General features: G+C 41.7%; 1 protein-coding gene across 1 annotated transcript; it reads left to right on the top strand.

Annotated features, from left to right (window-relative positions):
* Positions 1-362: 362 nt before the first annotated feature.
* LOC111718884 (C-type lectin domain family 4 member F) lies at positions 363-13,814 on the top strand. The gene is made up of 4 exons (XM_023495625.2): positions 363-753; positions 6,638-6,789; positions 8,660-8,778; positions 13,087-13,814. The coding sequence occupies exons 1-4, from the start codon at positions 684-686 to the stop codon at positions 13,265-13,267; spliced, it is 522 nt and encodes a 173-aa protein (XP_023351393.1). The 5' UTR covers positions 363-683; the 3' UTR covers positions 13,268-13,814.
* Positions 13,815-24,553: the final 10,739 nt, after the last annotated feature.

Here is a 24,553-nt window from a genome sequence, read left to right as displayed (position 1 = left end):
GCCCCAGTGAAGAGAAAGGGGGAGCCGCGCTCATCAGTGAACCACCTGCCCCTGAGCCCGATGTCCTAAGAGAGAGAGTGCGAGAGCGGGCAGGATGAACAGAGATGATTATGAGAATGTTAGCCTAGGAAAGCCATCACCTCGGCCCCTGGGTAAGTTAATCCCCAATCCTACTTTCTCTCCTCCCATCTCAGAGGGATTTCTGGACTTAGAACTACTCTATCCTCCAAGCCGAGGTCTCTGGGGCACATGGGGAAAAGATTTTGGGAGGGGATCAGTCTTCAAGGATGGGAACCAGAGGATTGGCCTTTCCTGCAGGAAACTGATTGATCATTGAAGCTGATTGATAGCTAAGGCTGCTGTCCAAGACAGAGATGCTTGAGATGGGGGGTGTCCATGCCTGGGGAGGGAGGAGTTGATCTTCTCTGGGCTGTCTGAAGAAGAGCTGGGGTTCAGGTTGGCTTAAGCAAACCTCCATGTGCCCTTACTCGAGAGGTCTGTGGCCAAGTGTCTTACTAGGTTGGGAGCCCCTCGAGGGCAGATAACGGGCTTTTTTCCTTTGTCCCTCTGGCACAGTGTCTGGCCGTGCACAGATGCTTGTTGACTTGACTTGCCGCTGACCTCTCTCCCTCCCAGGACAGTTTCTCAGGATAGAGCCACGTCCAGCCTCCAGGACTTCCCCCATGGCCCGGGCAGCCCTGGTGCTCCTGACTCTGGCCTTGCTGGCCTCCCTCAGTGCCATCGTCATTCTTTGTAAGTCCCAGTTTGCCCATCTGCGCCACGTTCCTCCCCCTTTGCCATTTTCTGGGGCCATTTCTGCCTCATTAAGCTCCAAGGATTTGGAATAATTCACTTGTCCCATCTCCCTCTCTCTAAAATTCAAAGTTACTCTCGATGAGACAATAACGAAAGCCAGTATCGATGCAGGCAGGTCCCAGTGAGTGTGAACGAGGAGTCCCATCATCCACATTAATTGGCTGCTGGTACTTTACAGTTTGTAAAGTGCTTTGAGGGTATCATCTATTTTGGTTCTGGAGGATGCTATGATAATGCTCCACTTTTAGCTGAGGATGAAGTGACTTCTTCAGGGTGACACCACTAACAGGTACAGCAAATGTCTGAGGCTGGATCTGAATCCAGGTCTTCCTGGCTCCAAGTCTCAATCTTGCTTCTTCTGTGAGCCTAGAACAAGGCCTGGTACTAGCTGGCATTTAATAAATGCTGATTGTAAAGCATTGTAAAGAGTGCTGGGTTTGGAGTCAGTCTTGGGTTCTCTTCTTGGCTTTACTTCCTACCACCGGTAAAATTTCACGCAAAGGAATATATTCTTTCTGGATCTCAGTTTCCTTATCTGTAAAATGAGAGAAAATCTGTAAAAAATCTGTAAAAATCTGTAAAATTTGATTTAGATAAAAGAACCACTAGGCATTTATAGGGCTGCTAGGAGAGCCATAGTGCACAGAGCGTCGTGTATGCAGTCAGAAATACTCATCTTCATGAGTATCAAATCCAGCCTTAGACACTTAGATAGCTGTGTGACTTTGGACAAGTCACTTTATCCTGTTTGCCTCAGTTTCCCTATCTGTAAAACAAACTGGGAAGGAAATGACAAACCACTCCAGTATGTTGGCCAAGAAAACCCCATTGGGGTTATGAACATGACTAAAATGACTCAATGGCAACTAAAAACATTTATCAAATTTTTACTATTATAAATCACTGTGCTAATCTACAAATATATTACAAAAAGATACTCCCTGTTCTCAAGAAGCCTAACTCCTTTTTTTTTAAAATTAAAACTTTTTATTTACAAAACATATGCTTGGGTAATTTTCTAGCATTGACTCTTGCAAAGCCTTCTGTTCCCACTTTTCCCCTCCCTTCCCCCAGATGGCAGGTAATCCAATACATGTTAAATATGTTAAAATATATGATAAATCCAATATATGTAGACATATTTATACAGTTAGCTTGAGAAGGTTAACTCCTAATCAGGAGGGATCACATGGAGAGGGAACTGCTGGCCAGGGAGCAGATTCTTGACTTGGAAGTCATAGGAATGAGTTTTGATGTAGTTTATTCTAAATTTATAGTTCTAAACAGAAAATTTCATTTATTTGAAGATTTGGTTGCCAAGACAACCCATTCCCATGGGTTTTATCCTCTGTACTCAACCCTCCTTTCTTTTGTACGGTTTTCAGAGAGATTGTTCCTTTTGGTGTGATGGTGAAGAGCTGGACCTGTGCTTTCACCAGGGTGGAAACTCCCAGTGTGGAGGCTTCTTCCACCAATGTAGTCTGTAACGTGCAGTCTTTGAGAGTGTCTGGTGAGTGGAGAAGTTAAGTGAGCCTTAGGGAGACCTTAAGTCCGAGTCTTCCCGACTGACTCAATGCACTGTGCCATGCAGTCTTTCTATAAAGGTGGTCTAGGGAATTTCCTTTGGGGAAGAGAATGAAGTGAATGAAGGAAGCCAAGATGTCCAGGTTGCATGGGCCATAGATAGACATTTTGGTTTCAATACCCTTTGGAATCAGATTCTTTTCACTAAGTCTGGACCTTGGCAAGCTTGCCCAGGAGGGATATGCACTGATGAGTCCAGTCACTCCCATGCTCACGTCCGCTCCAAATGCAAGGAACCAAAGGGCTTCAGAGCAAGCCAAACACCCTAAGATTCTCCCGGGGCCTCTCTCCTGAGATCTGGGTCTCCTTGAAATCAGAACTTCCCAGACTTAACTGTTCAATCTATTAGATTTCCAGGTGGAGACCTGCACTGGCAGTGAGGAGGTCCAGTGGAAGGCTTGCCTGGACAACATTACCGCCCTGACTTCAGAGATGCAGATGTTAAGAAGTCATCTAGAAAGTCCCAGGGGCCAGACATTAGAGTACCAGAAGACCAGTGATGGCTTGGAAGCTGTCACAGCATCAAGGCTAAAGGGCCGTCTGGAGACCATGACCATCCTCCCTGTCACCATGCACCAAGGGCAGACCGAGGCTCCTGAAGTAGACCCTGAGACACCAGAAAGCCCCACAGAGGAGAACCTGGAGTTTGGGAGGGTCACTGAACCTCCTAGAGACCCTATTGAGAAGGACCTGGAGTTTGGGAGGGTCACTGAGCCTCCTGGAGGCCCCACGGAGAAGGACCTGAACTTGGGAGGAGTCACTGAGATGCCTGAAATCCAGGTGGAGAAGGTCTCAGCAAGTGGAGCAGATGTGAAAATGTTAAAAGACCTTCTGGAGACTATGTATTCCTCCTACAATGCAGTGAGAAATGAATATAGTATGTTCACGAGGTCCTATGGGATTGGGGAGTTTTCTTCTATATTTTCAGATTTCAACTCCTAACAATAGTTTCCATTTGCATAAAGGTTAAAGGCTCACAAAGGGCTTTTTAAAAGTCATCTAATTTTCAACATCTTAATGGGCGTGATTAATAGTAGAATCATACACTTGGAGCTGAAAAAGACCTTGGAGGTGGGCTAGTCATGAATGGAGGGCTGGGTTTGCTGTCAGGAAGACTCCTTGCCTCAGATACTTTTCAGCTGGATGGCTCTGGGGACCTTTCTCAGCCCTTAGCTTCTTCATTTGAAAACTGGTGATAATAATAGTATCTATCTTGGTTGTTTCAAATAAGATAACGTGAAAAATTCTTTGTAAACTTTAGAGTGTCTATATAAACTGTTGTCATCGTCATCATCATCATCATCATCATCATCATCATCATCATTATCACTTAGGAGTGAATTAAGACCAACAGAGTGAAATTACTTGTCCAATATCATGCAAGTCATAGAGTCATAGATCATCCAACAGAAACTGCTCACTCCAAAATGACCAATATTCTCTTAATTGCCCAATTTAATGGCCTTTAACAAATCTTTTCCTTCCTAACCTCTCTGCAGCCTTGGACACTGTTGGTCAGCCTTGGATCCTCTCTTCTCTCTAGGTTTTTGTGATCCTGCTCTCTTGAGATGCTCTTCCTATCTGCGTCCCCTTAGGCTCCTCTGCTCTATATTTATCCAGATCATGCCCATTAATTGTAGACATCTCCCCTGAGGCTCCGCCTTGGACTCTTCTCTTCTCTTTGGCAATCTCTGGTACCTCTTTTGGTAAATCTCATCAATTCTCATGTACTCCATTATCATCCCTATTCAGAAGATGATCTGATCTAATGATCCAGTCCAGATCTTTGGTTTCCATTTTTAACTCCCTGGTGAACAATGGGTTCTTGAACCATAGATATGCTAAACTTCTTATGTCCAAAGCCAGATTCACCATCTTTCCTCCCAAATTTCTTCTTCCTTCTGAACTGCCTCACAGGCTCACAGCCTGGAGGTCATCCTGGACTCCTTGCTCATCATCACCCTACATATGCAGTTAATTGCCAAGTCCTGTCATTTTGACTTTCATCCACATCTCTTGTGTGTACCCCCTTCTTTCCTCTGGCACAATCATCACCTTGGTGCAGGCCCTTATCACTTCATTCCTCAATGACTGCAGTGGTTTAAATATTTAATTATTGCAGGGTGGGGTTCCCTGCCTCCTTTCTCCCCATTCCCATCCATCTTCCATTCAGTTGTCAAAGTGATCTTTCTTAAGTACAAGTCTTCCTCAATAAACTCTAGCAGCTCCTTATTATGATTAGGTGCAAATAGGCAATCTCTGTTTGGCTGGAAAAGTCTTCCACAAACTTATCTATATTTCCAGTCTCATACCCTTCTCCCTTCCCTGAACACTCTCAGTCAGTAACAATGGCCTCCTTGAGTTCCTCACCAGAGACTTTCCATCTCCAACCTCCAAGCACTTTCACTGGCTGGTTCCCATGCCTGGAATGCTTGTCTGTCTCAGCCTTGATTCCTGACTTCCTCCAAGTCTTAGCCGAGATCTCACATTGTGTGGAAGCCCTTTCTCAGTCTCCATTGCTCCTTATACTCTCCCTCAAGACTGCTTTCATTTATGCTCTTTATATCTTAGTTGGCTTGTTTTCTCTTCTATTAGACCAAGAGCTCTTGGAGAATGGAGGCTTTGATAGCTTCCTTTCTATGTACTTTGCACATAGTAGGCACTTAGGCCTGTTACCTTGACTCGATTCCAAATCCAGAACACTTTTTGGTGAGATACTTAGTATCATCATCCCCATTTTATAAATTTGTCAGTTTAGGCTGAGAAAGATTAAGTGACGTGGCCGCTCTGTATCCTGTGCTCCCGGCGTGGCGATACCATGTGTAAAATTGAAACAATGACGTTAATTCTTTTTTTTTAGAGGCTTAAGCTGGCATGGGTTTAATATTCTCCCACATGCTGTAAGTCCAAATTCTTCACTTTTGTAATTGCACTCTTCACTTACGTTTAAGAGAACCTTATCTAAAGACCAAACCCAAATTGTTTCAGTCCTGTCCGACTCTCTGTGACTCCATTTGGGATTTTCTTGGCAAAGGTTCTCCTCAATTTTTTCCCTAGCTCATTTTGTAGCGTTAAGTGACTTGCCCAGCATCAAACAACTAAGTGTGACTGAAGCTGGATTTGAACTCGAGGAGATGAGTCTTCCTGATAATCTCAAGTCTCATGCTTTATCCACTAAGCCATCTTTCACCTTAACCCAAATTCAAGTGGATTTAATCAGGGCCTTTGCAGCCTATATTCACCTGAGAAGTCATTACTTTGTAATGTGGCTGAGGTGATGCTTAACTCAGCTCCTCATTAAAATGCCAATTTTCCCAATTGAGATTGTCATGATGTAATGTCAGGCCAATCAGAAACAGATGCCCTGGAGATTTTGCTCCACCATCTTGTTATTGCTATAAAAGATGTTCTCAGCCTTTCCTCAAGATCTTTGATCATTGAGAGAGACCCTTGATCCAATTTATGGGTTTTGCTAGCCTAAATAATAAATTGACCATACTCAGAACCTTATATTTCAGTTTATCTTAATTTCAATTGTGATGCACACAGCAGGAACTTAATAATTATTTGGTTGATTGACATGATAGCAACTGTTAGATATGTAAAGTGCTGTCACAGGGAATAGGATTAGACTTATTGGGTGCCGAACATGCAAAGAAAGGCAATTCAAAATCCATTGCAGGAGACAACATGCAAACTATGCCCGAGCAAGATCCTGCAGGATAAATGAGAAATAAGAAAGCGAAAACATTATCACAGAGCTTAGAATTTTGTGGAGGAGGGAAAGGAAGAATTTAAAGCTACTATTAGATTCTAATTTGAATCCTGGTCCTTCCCAATTTCATCTCTTGGTCTCACCACCATACCACCCTGCCTTATTAGGGGAAAATTCTGGGGCATAGCTCCCTTAGTGGTTTATTAGTGCAAAAAACTTGGCCCTCCTTTCTAGAGAAATACATAGTTCTTTCCACAGAAATCACTGAATCCAAGAATTTGTGGGTCTAGCTGAGCCTACCTTTTTCAACAAGCATTTATTATGTACAAGGCATTGTTCAAAGCTACTTTTCCCTATCTCCACTCCCAGAGAACTATTAACCAAGTCTCATTCCACTGACAAAACAACATTTATATTCCTGGGGACCTGTAGGGCCAGGGAAGGCAAGGCTAGCAACTTTCTACCTCATTTGCAATTATTTTCTCCCAGGTCCATGATTTCTCTGTTTTTTTTTCTCCTCAGTTACCCTTCTAACTTTCCTCTCCAAGGGCTGGAAGTTCTACAATGGAAACCTTTACTATGTTTACCAAAAGCATACATCCTGGAACGAGGCTGAAAAGTTCTGTGAATCATGGGGGTCTCATCTGACATCTGTGACCTCAGTGGAAGAACAGGTTAGTCCTTCTAACCCCTTCTAATCACATCAAGGATTGGGAGAATGGGGTAAGGGATCACTATTCTTAAAGGTGCTCCCTGCTCGATTCCAGAGGAGGTGAAGATCCCTGAGCCATAGAGAGTTTGCTGGAGGAACTGGACATGCTTAGTCTGGACAAGAGAAGATTGGGGGGAAGTAGAGTGGGACAGCCCAAACTGATTCTCATGCCTAGAATGCATTCTCTCATTTCTGCTTCTTAGAACCCTTGATTTCCTTCAAAAACAAGAAGCTCCTTGTGTTTGAAGTCATTCCTGTTCTCCTTCTTCATGTCCCCCCTCAAAATTTTCTTGGATTGATTTCCTTTATACTTATATGGATGCTTCTTGTTTTTCCCAATAGGTCATAAACTCCTTAAGGAATAATTTCCCTTTGTATCCCATTGCATACAGTAAGAGCTTAATAAATGCTTGTATAGTAAGGGCTTAATAAATGCTTGTTCATTGACTGATTGATTAGTATGGTAGCTATCATCAAGGGACATTTGTGGAAAAAGGATCAGTCTTGTTCTGCTGACCCCAGAAATCAGAACTTGAACCAATGGGTAGAAGGTGCAGAGGCAGATCTAGGCTCGATGTCCAGAATAACGTCCCAATATGGGAGCTGTCCCAGAGTGAAGAGGGCTGTTCCTTCTTAGTGACCCAATGAGATAACTTATGTCAAGCACAATGCAAGTTGTGTGAACACCACATAAATGCTGCTTGTGTTGTTAGAAGGGTGTTCCTCATGAAGACTAGGATGGAGAGACCGAATGACCCCTCAGAGGTAAAGTCAGAGAGGATTCTCACTCAGATTTGGGTTATACGAGATGGTCACCAAAGCCCGAGATGTTCTGGTTCTGATATTCCCCTTCAGGGAAGAGTTCAATATTATTTTGAGGGGACTTCTCCCTATGATAAAAATGCAATGAGACCACAAGACCACCAGGGAGCCTCTTATCCTAAAGGAAGTCAATGGGAAATTAATATGTTCCATATCCCACACCTGAAATGGTGGTCTCCAAAGATTTTTGGTCACATCACTCAGACATTATTGAGAATGTGCTCTCTATAAATACATATTTATTTATATATCAATATCAGATCCTTACTGGTAAGTAGCAGCTAGTAGGATGAAACCATTTTTGGTCTAATGGATAGAGTTCTGGGCTTGTAGTCAGGAATTCAAATCTAATATCTGATATTAGATGTATGGCACTGGGCAAGTCACTTAACCCAACTGTCTTCCATTTCTTCAACTGCAAATTGGGGACCATAATAATACCTCCCTCCCGAAGTTGTTGTGAAGATCAAATGAAATAAGATTTGTTAAACTTCTATTGTAACATCTAGCACATAATAGGCACTTGATGAATGCCTTCTCTCTTTCCATTATATTATTATTACTTACATATTATGTATATTATGAAGCAAACACAAAAGACATTTTTAAGGGATGTAAAAGAAGAAATAAATGATATTTTAAGCAAGCTTTATATATTTTATTTGTAAATAAAGCTTAGCCTTCGGTGAATTCTGACGGTAAATGCTAGAGCAGCAGAGTATTTAAGAACCATGAATGAATGAATGGATTTCATTCTTTCCATTCATTCATTCATTTGCTCATTCATTCACTCGAGGGGAGTAGAAGAAGTTAATTATGGCTACAAGCACTCAGAACAGCTGATGTGCTAATTAAATTCTAACATTTGACGTTTGTATTCCATTTTTGTGCACCCCACCTTGAAAGCCATTGCCCACCGTTTAGGTAATTCTGTACGCTCTCTTCCCCATCCCCAGCATCAGTCCCTATGCATGAGGTCTGCCTTCATCTCTTCCGTCATTATGTCCTAGGAGTTCCTTATTAGGAGAGCCAAGGGCTTTCCCTCTTGGATTGGTCTGACCACCATGGGTACTGAGGGCAGCTGGCGCTGGGTTGATGGGACTCTCTACAATGAGACCAATAGCAGAAGGTAAGTCCATAGCTGCCCTTCTTCTGGGCACATCCTTGCCTACTTTGGAGAGATTCTGAAAACTTTCCCTGGGATCAAGCTTGGAGAGAGACTTTCCTGGCAACATTTTGCTCCAAGACTCTGCCCCTGCAACCCTTCTGAAGCTCTCATTCACTCTCTGGCCTCTTTCCCAGCTGTCCCATATGAACAGGAGCCTCTCCCTAGAGGTTGTAGCTCTTTGTTTATCTCCCACCATTCTCTGGCCTTGCCACAAATCAAATCCCACCCACCTGTTGCCTTTCCTTCTTTCCATTCACGAAGCCACCTTCCTTGTATGGCCTCTTCTCACCTTGCAGTTGGCTCTCATAGGTTTTCCTCCTTCCATTTTCTCCCAATCCTTCCTTTACCAGGCTGCCAGATGAAACAAGTATAACATTTAAAAAAGTAAGAATAACATTTGCCTGTTTTTCTGTGGAGAATGTAAGCCCCATAAGGGCAGAGAGCAATTCTACTAATTCTAAGTTCTAAGAAAATAGTTCTATCCTCAGTGTCTGATAATAGGGAACTAGAACTCATTAGAAGCAGATAAGTACTTGGGGGTCAACTAATCAGATAATTTCATTCCGTTTTTTCAGATTACTTTCCTTAGCAGAGAAAAACAGAAGGAAAATATAAATTGAGTAGATCTGCCTTCTTGCCTCAGCTGATCTCTCTACCTCACACAGTTCCCATCTCCTCCCAATATAGCTAAAAACCACTTTTTATTGTCTAAACTTTCCTTGCTGGCTTCCCTTTATACTGAGCTTTAGCATAATTGACACTTTCCTTAATGGACCATATTTCCCTTTGTTCTCTTTTACCTGCTGCTGCTCCAATCATCTGCATCTTTAAAAATCCATTTTCCCTGAGCATCCACGTTTGTTTCTGGAGACCACATTCACCTTTCCTCTTCATGAGGACTTTTTCCCTTAGGGGTTTCAGAAAATGATTTTTCAGAGTTTCCCCTTCCTCCTTGACTGACTTCCTCTGTACTATTTGAGTTCATGGGAAGAAATCACATTTAGCGTAGGTCTGAGCATGAGTAAGTGATGGCTAACTTTAAGTATTTGTAAGACTTGTGTGGATTCAGTTTGTTCTGTCTGACCTCAGAGAATAGAACAAGCAGAAAGCAAATTTCAGGGAGCTGTCAGAAAAAAAAAATCCTTAATTGTTAGAATGAGTGTAATGGGCTTCCTTGGGAGGTGGTGGGTGACTCTAATACAGAGGGCTTTAAGCAAGGGCTTAAATGACAAACTATTGGAGATGGTAAAGAAAGAATAGCTCCTCTGGATCCCTCTGGTTCTGTAATTTTGTAGGAAAAAGATTAAGCATTTATTAAGCACCTAATGTGTTCCAGGCACTGTGCTAAGCACTTATCTTATTTGAGCTTTACAATGTCCTTGGAAGGTGGGTGCTATTATTATCCCCATTTTATAGTTGAGGAAACTGAGGCAGACAGAGTCAAGGCTTTAATCTTGAGATTTGCCCAGTCTCCTATTATCTTCTCTTTCCTCCCACCATTTTAAGTACATATGTCATCGCCAAGTTTTATTTCATGAAGTTTTTCATTCTTTTTTTCTCTGTAATTTTGTGAACAAATAATTCCATTCTGTCTCTAGCTGGAATTTTTATCTGGGGCTAATTCCTAGTTGCTTTTTTCTTTTTTCAATTCCCCAAGTCAATAACCTTTAAACGACTGAATGGGTGACACAATGCACCGGCTTCGCCGCCTACCCTAACCATTCAGTGCCGGTGCACGCTGTGACCAGACATGCTTCCTTTATGCCTCAGTTGAAAGCATTTACAAGATCTGATTATCTGCATCAGCAGAGGCGCCCCTGTTCATTCTGGAACAGAAAAGGCACGGCTGGGGCATGGTCCGTTGCCATGGGAACGAGCTTCCCTGTTGCCAGCCTACCCTCCTGGCTTCTCCATCCTGCCTTGGCTGGCCTCCTCTATTTCTTCAGTTCTTAGGCATCTTGCGGCCATAAGTCCCTGACCACCAGGCCCTGTCTGCCCGGCTGTCCCCCAATCAGCCATATGGTCTATAAGCCGTCTTTATTGTATCGGGATGGCTGAGATCCACCTTCTGAGCAATAATGTCCTCCCGGGGCCCCTCTGATGGATCAAGAGGGAAAAGTGGAAGGTTGGGGCTGTTTAATCTAATTCAATCTAACAAGCATTTATTAGCTCCTACTGCATGCCAGGCACAAGACAACAAATGATACCTGCCCCCAAGAAATCTACATTCTACTGGGGGAAAAACAGGTGTGCAGATCCTGTTATATTATTTGCATATTTATATTTTAAAATAGATATTTTAAAATAGGTTTAGTGGCTAGAAAGTTGGCCTTGAAGCTAGGATCTGGCTAGCCTCTCAGTACTCTAGAGATAGCTGGGGACCTGCTGGAGTCAGGAGGTCTGAGTTCAAATATGATTTCAGATACTTCCTGGCTATGTGATCTTGGGCAAGTCAGCCTTAGTCTCCTCCACTGTAAATTGGGAATAAAAATAGCACCAACCCCTTAGGGTAGTTGTATCAAAGGAGATGATAATTGCAGGGTGTTTAGTGTGGAGTCTGGTACATAGTAAGTGCTATATAAATGTTTCTCTTTCCTCCCCTGCGGGGTCACACAGACAGTGAGAGAGATGGGACAAGGATTGTTGAGTCAGTATTCACCCTGCCATTTTTTTACTTTGCCCTTTTTTCCTCGTTATTTTTCAAAATACACACAAAGATAGTTTTCAGTATTCACCCTTGCAAAACCTTATATATTTTTCTTCCTCCCTTCCTCCTTCCCCCCTCCTCTCGACAGCGAGCAGTCCAATATAGGTTAAACACCTGCAGTTCTAAATATATTTCCACATTTATTATGATGCACAAGAAAAATCAGATTAAAAAAGAAAAAAATGAGAAAGAAAAAAAGCAAGCATACAACAACAAAAAGGTGAAAATACTCTGTTGTAACCCACATTCAGTCCCCTTAGTCCTCTTTCTGGATACAGATGACTCTCTCTATTACAAGTCTATTGGAACTGGCTTGAATCACCTCATTGTTGAAAAGAGCCACGTCCATCAGAATTGATCATCACATAATTTTGTTGTTGCCGTGTACAATGTTCTCTTGTTCTGCTCACTTCATTTCGCGTCAGTTCATGTTCAGTTTCAGGTCTTTCTGAAATCATCCTGCTGATCGTTTCTTATAGAACAATAATATTCCATAAAATTCTTATACCATAACTAATTCAGCCATTCCCCAACTGATGGGCAGCCACTCAGTTTCCAGTTCCTTGCCATTACAAAAGGGCTGCCACAAACATTCTTGCCCATATGGGTCCTTTTCCTTTTTTATGAGCTCTTCAGAACACAGATCCAGGAGAGACACTGCTGGATCAAAAGGTATAGCCAAAAGGCAAAGTTCCATTTGAGTTTTCTTGGTAAGCGTATTTGACTAATTTTCCATTTCCTTTTCTAGCTTATGTGAGGAAACTGAGGAAAACGGGATTGAGTTACTTGCCCAAAGTCACCCAGCTATTAAGTGTCTGAGGCCAGTTTTGAACTTATGAAGATGAGGTTTTCTGAGTTCAGATCCAGCACTCTGTGCACTATGGAGTCACATAGCTGCCTTGTAGGTGCTTAAGAAAGGCTTGTTTTGGATTGAGTTCTACTGTAGTCTCCATCCCATTTGCTGCCATTATTTTAAACTTTCTGCCTGTATCCATTGTAAGAATGTCAGCATCCCTATGGTTCGGTTCATCTCCCCACCTCTTGTGACAGGAATCTCCCATTTAGAATCCTGATAGTTAAATTAATGTTTGTGGAAAGTCTAAAAGCTGGGCAGTTCTCAGCACTGATGGGCTCTATTTCTGCCATTCAAGTGCTACTCCTGTAAACATGGAAAATCTCCATGGAGTCTGAAATCATTTTCAGATTTTTCTTTATACCTTAGGGTAGCACAGCCAAAGAATTCATGTCCAAATAGTTTCCCAAGGACCTTGGAGAGCTCATCCCCCTTATTTTATAGATTAAAGCAACGAATGCTCAGAGGGAGTGATTGGGTAACTTGAGCACAGCTAGTACAGTAAACCTGAATACAACAAACATCCCAGTCTACCCCAATGGGATCCTCACACCTCAGACAGTCTAGATTTCATCAAACCTGCCAGAGGTTGTCCCTGAAGGTGCAGCTTAAAAGAGCCCAGAGTCACCTCTAGGCTGTTTTTAGAATCACAGAGCTCTTTACAGTTTGGTGGTCTTGTCCTTTTTAAAATTTCATTTTTTTTCTCCAGGTTCTGGATGGGAGGTCAGCCACAATCCTGGAGGATGAGAAACAAGTGTGTGGAGATGCAGGTCAAGCCTTTACAATCATGGAATGATAGAAACTGTTGGGCTGATCTCCAGGGGATCTGTAAAAAAGCTCTCAAGAGGTTTGAGGACTCAGACGTAGGCCAAAGGACAGAACTGGACTGAGATGCCAATGGCCCATCTTCAGAAGGACCATACTTTTTCTCCCTGCCTAAGAAGGAACCAAGACACTGCATCCAGAATGCCAGATTTATGGGCCCTGCAGACTTGGCCTAGGGCTTTTACATCATCAATTCCTGAGGACACTCAACATCTGAGTTACTCAAATTTCTTTGGTAGTCTATATTTCTCCCTCACCCAAGACACAACTCTTATATAGGAGGTAGTTTAGAAGGTCTGAAAATACTCCAAATTGGAGTGTGGCCTCTGATTTCTGCTGAGTCTTTCAGAAGCTTACAGGGAATAGAATGGAAGTGGGTGTATATTTTATGTGGAAAGGGAGAAACTGAAGGGTTACTTTTATCTTCATTTTACTCTGAAACGCTGGGAAAATACAAGACAAAGAATAAAGGTAGAAAATGTTCATGGGAACATTTACATTTGAAGCTGGATTTTCCTTCATGGAACTTACGTTCTCACAGGGAGATGACAGTAGTAGTAGTAGTAGTAGTAGCAGCAGCAGCAGCAGCAGTAGTAGTAGTAGTAGTAGTAGTAGTAGTAGTAGCAGTAGTAGTAGTAGTAGTAGTAGTAGTAGTAGTAGCAGCAGCAGTAATAGTAGTAGTAGTAGTAGTAGCAGTAGTAGTAGTAGTAATAGTAGTAGTAGAAGTAGTAGTAGTTGTAGTAGTAGGAAGAGGAAGAGGAGGAGGAGGAGTAATAGTAGTAGTAGTAATAGTAATAACAAATGCTAAATAGTGCTTCCTATGTGCCAGACACTGTGCTAAGATCTTTACAATTATTTTCTCATTTGATCCTCTTAGCAACAATGGGAGGGAGGTGCTATTATTATCCCCACTTTACAGATGAGGAAATTGAGGGAAATAGAGATTAAGTGGCTGGCTCAGGGTCACCCAGCTAGTAAGCAATGGAGGCAGCAAACACAGATGAGGAGAAAGCAAAATCTTATCGGCAATTACATTTCAGTGAGGGCAAACCAAAGTTGTGTGAGGTCCTAAGAATAGCATCATTGTGGGAGAGGAGGGCTTTTTCAAAAAAGCTTCATGGCAGATTCAGGCTTCAAGATGGAGAACTTTTCCTGACAAAGAGAACAAATCCCAGTGGGCTGAGTTACTTGAGGAGGGAATGGTCTGCCTCTTACTGCAGGTCTTTAAGCCAAGATTGCATGACCAGGGGTAGGTTTTGTGATAGAGATTCTAGTCCTAGTGCTCATTGTCCTAGATGTCTTCTGAGGTCCTATCCAGCTCTGGAATTTTTAAATTCTGGGATGGTATCTTCTTAGTGATTAGATGGACAAGTGGATTTCTTACCCAATGGTCTTTAAAAATTTATTTGCTTGTTATATGAGAGTATTGACTTGATGAATCTTGCAGTCTACTTAGATCCACAGATCATTTTTGTATGAATTCTTCTAAAACCATGCTTTCCCCTATATAGTATTTCCGTGGTTGATTTTTGGAACCTGACTTTAGGGAATTCTTATTCAGGCACAGATAAGACTCGTCATTTCTAATTCAGATGCCAATTTTATGAGCTCACCTTTCCTCCCCGAGGTCTCTTTCAATTTCTTGATTCTTGAAATTCATTTCACTTCGATTCAAGAAGCATTGTGAATATGGAAGATTCAGAGATTGAATTCAAAAATTAATAAACAATTCCTGACTTTGTAGAAATCACAATTTGGTGGGGGATTCCATTCAATTCACTTCAAAAATCATTTATTAAGTGCTGACTTTGTGACAGGCACTGCTAAGCATGAAATTATAACTAAGTGCAAAGGAAAGGGTTGATCTTCCCTCTAATAAGTGATTCCTATAGATTTCAAAAAATCCATGATTCAATCGGTATGAGAAAATGTAAAGTTCCCTCCCCCATGTAAATTCCTTAAAGGCAAGAACTCTTAGTTTCTGTTATTGTTTCCCTAACATTTAACAGAATAAGTCCTTAATTGATGATTATGGAAATGAATTGATTTGAATATTTTTCCTATGAAGTTTGTAACTTTCCTGATTCCCCCTGTGTTGGTGCTTTTTCTCCCTTCAAACTGTGATTGAATGAATTAATGAATGAATGAACAGGCATTTATTAAGTACTGTGTAAAATGCTAGGAATATAAATACAAAAGCAAGAAAGCCCTTGTGCTCAAGGTACTTACTTTCTACTTGGAGAAGAATCTATGTAGGGAGTAAAGATTAGGGAAGGGTATTTTGACTTGACAAAATACAGGAATGGGTAATGGAACAATAGGAAAGTAGATTGACACACTTTTCCATTAGTAATACAATTATGGTTCCAGAATCGGAAAGTAAGTGGTAGGGATTGATTGGTAGAGTGAATGGCAAGAAGATGGTAGAGTAAGTTTTTTTAAAATTGTAATTATCATATATAGATTTATTATTTTGCTTGTTGTATACTCACTCATTTTATTCCCCAATAAATATAAATTCCTTGAGGACAAAGACTATTGGATTGTTGTATTTTTTTTTTTTTTTGGTCTCTGTATGCCTAACTTAGCATAGTGCCTAAAACATAGTCAGCACTTCATAACTACTGAATTAAATTTAATCCCTCTACACTCGAGAAAGTTGGCTTTAAAAATCAATTTGGCCTCAAATATCCATCACTTATTAGTCATCAGTTACTTTAACTTTGACTTGGCTGATCCTTGGAATGGTCTCATTTTCAGGGCTGATGGGAAATTAATTTTTTTTCAAATCAAAAGAGAGCCTGAAGGATCACAAGAGTTCGTAGAAGCCTTTGGTGGCACAAGGAGCTGGGAATTTTTTCTCTCCCTAGAGAACATACGCAGGCAGGGAAGCTACATAGCAGTAGTGAACTGGTGGAAAGGAAGGATGTGGTTACTCAACATTGAATATAATCATGAGCAGCTGGAGTCTGATCTGGTTCATTGACTCAGTTAAAGAGTGATCTGCCTGCACAAAATTTGCTGTTAGTCTGGATGTGCCTAGACACCATGCTGTAAGATATGGCAAAGTTATTGCCTCTCCTTCTTCCCCTTTTTCCCTCTCCCCTTCTCTCCCTCTTCTCCTATCCCCCTATTCCCCTTTTCTCTCTTCCTTTCTCTCCCCCCCAGCCTTCTCTCACTTTTCCTATTTCTCCTCTCCTCTCTTCTTAACTGGTCAGCCAGCTGGCATTGATATCCTTGAGAGTTGCCATTCTATTTCATTATATGAGGTACTTTGTGTCTATATATATATATTGATTTATATTACAATCTGATTGAGTATTTGCTAAAAAAAAAAAGAGTGAACCATAAGGGAAGGAAGATCAAAGTGTTAACTGTTTGAAATCAATTGTATCAATTACATTAAAACATACATCATAATTCACCTCCACACCCCAGCTCAGGCTCTGCAAGCATAGCTTAAAAAACCAACCAGATTGCCTCCATACTCCAGTGAGGCACTTGAGGAGGGAATCATTAGAAGCAGAATTAGATATATGCTCTTAAGAGTTTCTTTTGCCCTTGGTTAATGTCCCTATAGAACATTGAGTGCACATATAACAACACTATCTCCTAATGTACTCCTGTGGTTTACCTCTACTAGCGAATGGGCTTAGAATAATTATTGCAGGGTGCTCTATCTGTGTTCCCACCCTTTCACATCCCCTTTCTTCCAAATGAACTCACTCTGAAGTGCCAGTCTTTAACTTCTGATTTACTACCAATTGAACTTTTGTAATTACCAGTCTTTCTTTAGTGCCCCTTTCGGGCTGGGTGTGCAAAGCATCTTACAAATCTTAATGAGTCCTACAAATGTGTTGTGGTTATTTTGGTTGCTCTTGTTCTTCTCACCTTATACTCAGTGATGCTCAAATATTGCTCAAATTTTGGGGTGTATATTAGCTCTCCCTAATCAGGCATAATTGTTTTGGCGGCTTGTGATTCCTCAATCTTATTTTCTTTCTCAGTGAAGTCCCAAAGAACTTACATAGGTTTGGTGTATGTATGTATGTATACACACACATATAACTACATATACATGTACAATATATGAAATGCCAATGAAGGGAACGTTCAGTCATTTTTCAGTCATGTCCAATTCTCTGTGATCTCATTTGGAGTTTTCTTGGAAGATACTCCAGTTCATTTTACAGATGACAAACTAAGACAAAAAAGGCTGTGACTTGTCCAGGGTCACAGAGCTAGGAAGTACCTGAGGCTAGATTTAAATTCATTAAAATGAGTCTTCCTGATTCCAAGCATGATATACCACCTAGTTGCCCAGCATGTTTTTATTTGTGTTTGTGTGCGTGTGTGTGTGTGTGTAATGTAAAATTTATTACAGTGGAAACAACACTAAACATAAAGAAGCTAAGGCAATCACTGCTGATATAGTTTCACTTCCTGGAGCCTCTCTCCCCACATCTCCTGCATGCTATCCCTCCTCATTATGGAAACAATTATGCCCAAAGCTCATTTGTACAGGAGGAGAGTTAATAAACAATTCTTGGTCCCAATGATTAAAGGGCAAAGTGGAATTCTAGCTCATCACAATCACTCACCCTGTCTTGAAGAGCCTTGTAGTTAACTGAAGCTGGCTGGAAGATGGATTAGCAGGCTAGTAGGAAAGGGAGGCAAGGATATCCCTTGGGGGACATCCATGCAGCCAGCTTCTTTCACCATGTGAGTACTTGAGAAGCAGATACACCAAGAAAGTGGGAGAATCAACAGCCAAAAATCAAGTCTATAAAGTGGGATCAGATCATGACCTTGGACAGCGACCCTTTCCATTGGTCCTCAAGACTATTCCAAATAGGGACTTCCAAGATCCCTTAATGCTAGTGGCTTTCCTCTGGGATTGTCTCCAATTTACCCCATGTGTATCTAGTTTGTAATTAGTTCTTTATATTGTGCTTTCCATTAGATTGTGAGCTCCAAGGGAAGGGACTGTTCTGTTTGTTTGTCCTTTGTCCCTTTTTCTCTGCTTGGTTTAGCACAATTAGCCAGGCACTTAACTTCTTGACCACAATTTGATGCCTAAGATCCAAAAAACAAAGCAGAAAGATATCACAGTAGGAAGCTGCTCAAGCAAGGGTATTTGGGTAGTCAATCAACAAATATTTATTGTCTACTAAATAAGATGTGCTAACGAGGCAGAGACAAAAAGGAAGAACTTGGGCTCATCTTGACAGAGTTTATAATTTGGGTTTCTGTGCACAGACCCAAAAAACAAAGGGGAAAGCCAAGAGTGACATTACACTATTAATGAGAGGGGAAGAATGGCAATGGCTAGCTGGATTCAAGACACCTTGATTCTAAACTCTGAGTCACAAACTTGTGTGTGACATTGGGCAAGTTGCTACTCCTCCTCTATAAAATGGGAAGTTTAGACAATATGATTTTGCTCTTTAGCTATCTCCTCCTTCTTTACCTTCATTTTGCACCTTTTTTGGATTTTTCCACCATTTTCCCTTCCACAACTGGGCAGCCTAACCTCCTTCTGCTCCCCTTCAGCTTTCTTTTGTGTGCTCTCTTTCCTTATTAAGTTGTAAGGCCTTTGGAGGCAGGGACTATCTTTCTTTTTGTACGTGTGTCTCCAGGTTGGCACAGTATTTGGTACTGGTGTAATAAATGATTATTGACTGTTTTAAAATCCTATTATTTTGTATCTTATGGGGTTAAAAGGATTTAGGAGAACTTGACCCACTAGAAGCCTTTATTAGCTAGAACATTTGGGCTGGATATGCATCTTGCAAACCTTAATGAGTCCTATAAATATGTTGGGATTGTTTTGGTTGCTCTTGTTCTCATCTTATGCTCCTTGATGCTCAGATAGAGCCGGTCCTGGGACACATCCCCATTTTACTAGTGCTACAAGGACAGGAAAAAGGTCTGTGATTGTATTAGAAGGAAACTCCTTTACTGATGCAGGTCAGTGACTGCTCCACAACTAGAGTTGTAGAATTGTCTAGCACATTGCCTGAGGTCATATCTTCCTGGTTCTAAAGGAAGATTTAGCTTCATTTTCCATTCACTAAATCATATCGACATCCTACTATTGCTGTTGTTACTGTTGCTGCTTTTGTTTCATTTTTATTGCTACAATAAATATTAATTATATATAACTTATGCTAATATATAATAATATAATTTATCCAAAGAAGATTCCAAATTCTTTACATTTGAGTCCTTCCAACTAACATCCATGCCTAAACACAAAGCAGTGTATATAGATTCTTTAGATTCACACCCAGGGATGGAGACTTGATAGAAGGCAGGGGCATGTTTCCCTCTAAAGTCTCACTACCATTGTTCCTATATGCTCACTCTTGGACCTGGGCGATGTCTAATGATGTAAGAGTTATATATCTGCTGAAATTGTGTACTATTGGGTGTCTCCTTATTATATATCTATTTCTAACTATATCTCTATATCTATGTCCAATATCTAATATCTAAATCTCTATTGCTATCTCAACCTCTATTCGTATATCTATATCTATATTCCCCCTCTCTCTCCCTCCCTCCTTCCTTTCTTTCCTCCCTCCATTTCTCTGTCTCTCTCTCTGTCTCTCTCTTTCTCTCTCTGTCTCTCTCTGTCTTTCTCTGTCTCTCTGTGTGTCTCTCTCTCTCTCTGTGTCTCTCTCTCGCTGTCTCTCTCTGTCTCTCTCTCTCTCTCTTTCTCTCCCCCCTTGTTTGTCTTTGTCTCCTCCCTCTTCCTCTCTCTCCCTCCCTCCATTACAGACTCTTCCTCCTGATACACACACACACACACACACACACACACACACACACACATTATGCCTAAAATTTTCCAATCTCCAATCCATTCTTGCCTGGCCCCTTCCCCCCTCCCTGTGTCTGCACAATCAATCACCAGTTTATGCTTCATCAGACTATCATTGAGGCAAAGCACTTGGGATGATGAGAATACACAATGGTCACAGAAGACATTCTCCCCTTGGATGCATTTGGCCCTGGAAGGGGAGGTGCATCCTCTAGAGAGTCTTTTGTGGAGGGGCAAGGATGAGGGGGCAGGAACATGCCTCCCCCACCATCCCCAGTGAGCTCACTCATAGACGTCAGATTCTGAAGCTGGAAGTGACCATTTAACCCAATCCTTCACACCCTTCCCATGCCAGCCCCGGGAACAAGGCTTCATTTGCTCCATTCTAGTTCTATCTTTCAGTTTGTAAAATCATAGAAATTCTCCCTGTGGGGAGGATCTAAAACCGCTCCCTTCTTCCCACATCTTTGCAACAGTCACATCTTCTTTCTCTCTACTCCTTCCCTTTTATCCCATTGACCATTGGAAGACTGCAAAGGGCAGTTCTCAGGCTGTCAGCAGAAGTAGCTTGTTTATCTTTCTTCCTGACCCTCCCCCAAGACTTCTGCCAGCTCCCCTCCACTCCATCCGAGGGGGCTGGGCTGCAGGAAGCTCACCACCACAGGAGTGCCCTTCTTTTGGCCAGGAACCCATGAGGGCTCCTTGACTGCCCACAAAGCTCGGATGGGACGGGAGTCAAGGGCGTTGTTCTTTCTGGTTCAATGGAGGGGCACCAGCTTTGCCATCTGTCCTGCCTTTTATGGCATTGGACACCCCCCAGCATTGTCATTTGACCTACCTGAGGCCTGAGGACATATGAATCTTGCCATCTGTCCTGCAGTTGAGATTTATCTATTCTCTCTCCCAATGAGAATGTGAGCTCCTTGAAAATAGGGATTATTTAGCTTTCTCTGTCTCCAGAAATTGGCTCAGTACTTGACGCTTTTCCTGTTGCTGTTGATTTTTTCAGTTGTGTCCAACACTTTATCATATTTGAGGTTTTCTTGGCCAAGATTCTGGTTTGCCATTTCCTTCTCTAGCTTATTTGACCTGAGGATAACAGATTAAATGTCTTGCCCAGGGTCATACAACTAATGATTCTCCAAAGTTGGATTTGACCTTAGGAAGGGAAGTCTATCTATCCTATAAACTTTACCACTTGCTTTTTTTTTTTTTTTAGTCATTCATCGAAGTCCCTCTCAAAACTACCTTTGACACGGAAGAAGCCATAAAATTATTGATTTAACATTGGGAGGTACTTTAGAGGCCATCTAATCCAATCCCTGTGTTTTACCATGTTGGAAACTGAGTCCAGGGAGGTGAATTCCCCAGATAATTGAGTACTAGAGTCTGAAATCAAATCCAGATCCTTCTATTTCAAATCCAGCCCCTCATTGTCACTTTAGCGGAAGGACCCAGAATGTTTTGCATGACAACACTTATTTGTTAGAGACACATGTTTGTTTCCTTTTTTAAAAAGTGGCCTGGGGTGGGAGGGAGAGAAGCCAGGTTCCTGTTAATTAAATAAACACTTAAAATGGAGAAGTTGTGAAGTGGCTAGTGTTACTTGCACATTTAAGTGAAGTAACTTGTTATTTTACATCATTGTTTTAATTTGAGAGAGCTCTCATGGAGGACACAATCTAGGTGGGGACATAAAACTAAACATGTCAATAATTTTTTTTTTTAATAGAAAGCAATTTAAAAGAACAGAAGTGAATTTTAGAGCCATTGGAGAAGGGACCTCGGTGGTTATATCATCCAACCCTCTCATGGCAAAATCATTAGGATCCTGAGGGTAGGGCTGGAAAGGGCCTTCAAGTTCTTCTGGTTCAATGTCCCCAGGTAAAGGGGAAGAAACTAAGGTCCAGAAGGATTTAATGGGTCCCACTTGAGCCTTGTGACATCTCTAAAGGAGGTGCCCTGAGCTTCCCCTGCCTTTTTTGGTCTGGATCTAGGATTTTATCAATGTAAGGTGAACTAAGGAAGGAAACCAAATGCTTCCTTCATAGATTATGGGTCTCAGAGAGTGGTCTTTCCAGACTACTTTCCGGACCATTGAGAGGTGATAACTTGTCCAAGGTGACATAGATAATTTGAATAAAAAGCAGGACTTGAACCCAGGTCTTAATAATTTGGACCCAGAACCTCCACATTGGTGACATCAAAATGCCCAGAGTGCAGGCTTGGAGTCAGGAAAATCTGAGTTCAAATCTGGCCTCAGACACTCACTAGCTTATGACCCTGGGGTATCACCCCTGTTTACCTGTTTCTTCATCTGAAAAATGAGTGGGAGAAGGAAATGGCAAACCAGTGTCTTTGCCAAGAAACTCCTAAATGGGAGCATGAAAAGCCAGACAGGGCTGAAAACAACCGAATAGCAACTTCCTGATTTGGAGGTCAGTGCTTGTACCACATTGCTGCTTTTCTCATAAATATGCCAACCCATCCCTTTCCCATCCAGCATGCTTAGCAGTTTATAAATTGCTATGGCCAAAAGAATTTATAAATAAATAAGCCGCTCACAGAACTGGGTGAGAGCCCGGAGTCACTTCCACTGCAGGGGGTGGTGCCAGGTGGGGCTTTGGGTCTGGAGGCCCGTGTCTCTTTTGGTGGGGAGGAGGCCAGGGACTAGGTTTCTCAGGGGGAGTCGCTGGTGTTCTAGTGTATGGCTGGATTAGATGGTCTGTACCACTTGTGAATGGAACAGGATCAATAATTAATCAATGAATTAGGAAGCATTTATTAATCAAGCATTGTGCTGAGCTCTGGCAATACAAAGAAAAGGCATCTACAATACTTGCTTGCATTCTACCATCTTCCCTGCTTGCATTCAACCATCTTTCCTGATTATATTCTATCATATTTCCTGCTTACCTGCTACCATCTTCCCTGTTTACATTGTCTCACCTTCCCTGCTCACATTCTACTATCTTCCTTGCTTACCAACTACCATCTTCCCTGTTTACATTTTACCTTCCCTGCTTACATTGTCTCACCTTCCCTGCTTCCTTTCTATCATCTTCCTTGTTTACATGCTACCATCTTCCCTGATTATATTCTATCATATTTCCTGCTACTTCTTTTTAGTATTCTAAAACTGCCTTTTTCAACATTTATTTTTTGAGGCCTTCCATTGAATGTTCAGGATTTGGGGAACAAAATCACACCCTTCTCCACACTCTTTACAACTTTGTAGAACTTAGTAATGTCTTTTTACTTACCTTCCCTCCTTTCAGATAGAAAGTTTACATTTTCTTGACCTTTTTCCCATTGGGTTCCCATAGGAGTGTGGAGGATTGTGGACCTTTCAAGGTTCTGCCAGCTTAATATCCAAGCTTAGCTAGGTCCCACCAACCTCTGAAAATGGCCTCAGACATTGACTGTATATCTTTAATCCAAGGACCAACCCAGCTAAACTTGGAGGATCTTATTATTAGAGGAGTTGACCCACAGGAAATATTTGGGGAAGAATGGCACTCTTTGGCTATATTTTGGGGGGATCTTTGCTTCTGCCTTGGGCTGGCATCCTCTTCAGCTTTGTACAGCCTTGGCTAATCTATTTTTAAGTCTCCAGAATGAAGAATTTCCTGTTCCTTTTACCAAGAGTTTGAGCTTGAGATGCTGGAACCTAGAGGTCCTCTTCTATAGATTCTTTTATGGTTTCATAAAGTCTTTTATCTATGTCTTTTAGCCATTCATCCAAGTCCCTCTCAAAACTACCTTTGACATGGAAGAAGCCATAAAATTATTGATTTAACGTTGGGAGGTACTTTAGAGGCCATCTAATCCAATCCCTGTGTTTTTACCATATTGGAAACTGAGTCCAGAGAGGTGAATTCCCCAGATAATTGAGTACTAGAGTCTGAAATCAAATCCAGATCCTTCTATTTCAAATCTAGCCCCTGGAAAGTCTATGACTTTCATAAAGTCAGCTCTGGCTCCTTTGGAGGGGGATGGATGCTCCTCGAACTGGACTAAGCTGCAGAATCCCATTTTCTGCTCCTGGCTTGGGGGTGTGACCAACCTAAATCATTTGACTTCCAGCCTTTCTGGGTGCAATGGATTTCCAATGTCTTTTGTCTATTTTTCCTCTTTGTCTATCTTTTTTCCCCATCTTGGCCAGTTTAATAAAGGTTTGGCAATTTTTTGGAAGCACCTCAGTAGAGAGAACAGTATTTTCCATGGGGTCTAGTATGACTCACATGTACTCTTTGACAACGGCTAAGATTACTGTCAGCTAATATGGATCCCTGAACAGTCCCACTGGTTTCTTCTGTCAAATTCTTGATCATGAGGTCTACTGATGAAAGAACTTGCTTTAAATCTAGAAATGATTTTTATAAAGTACTTAGCACAGTGCCTGGCAAATAGGAGGCACCTAATAAATACTTATTCCCTTCCTCTTCTCCCCCAGGAAGGAGGCCAAAAATTGCTTATTCTTTTGATCAGCAGAGAAAAGGTCAAACCTGTCCCAAAGGCACCC

This window comes from Sarcophilus harrisii, chromosome 2 (genome assembly GCF_902635505.1).
Source record: "Sarcophilus harrisii chromosome 2, mSarHar1.11, whole genome shotgun sequence".
Classification (NCBI taxonomy): Eukaryota; Metazoa; Chordata; class Mammalia; order Dasyuromorphia; family Dasyuridae; genus Sarcophilus; species Sarcophilus harrisii.
Note: the sequence above shows the minus strand (reverse complement) of the source record. Positions and strands in the feature narration are given on the sequence as shown.

Excerpts from the sequence above, each read along its gene's own strand:
- LOC111718884 (XM_023495625.2), top strand. The coding sequence starts at position 684 with ATGGCCCGGGCAGCCCTGGTGCTCCTGACTCTGGCCTTGCTGGCCTCC. Across the intron at positions 754-6,637 it reads CAGTGCCATCGTCATTCTTT|TTACCCTTCTAACTTTCCTC; the intron begins GTAAGTCCCAGT and ends TTTTCTCCTCAG. Across the intron at positions 8,779-13,086 it reads AATGAGACCAATAGCAGAAG|GTTCTGGATGGGAGGTCAGC; the intron begins GTAAGTCCATAG and ends TTTTTTCTCCAG.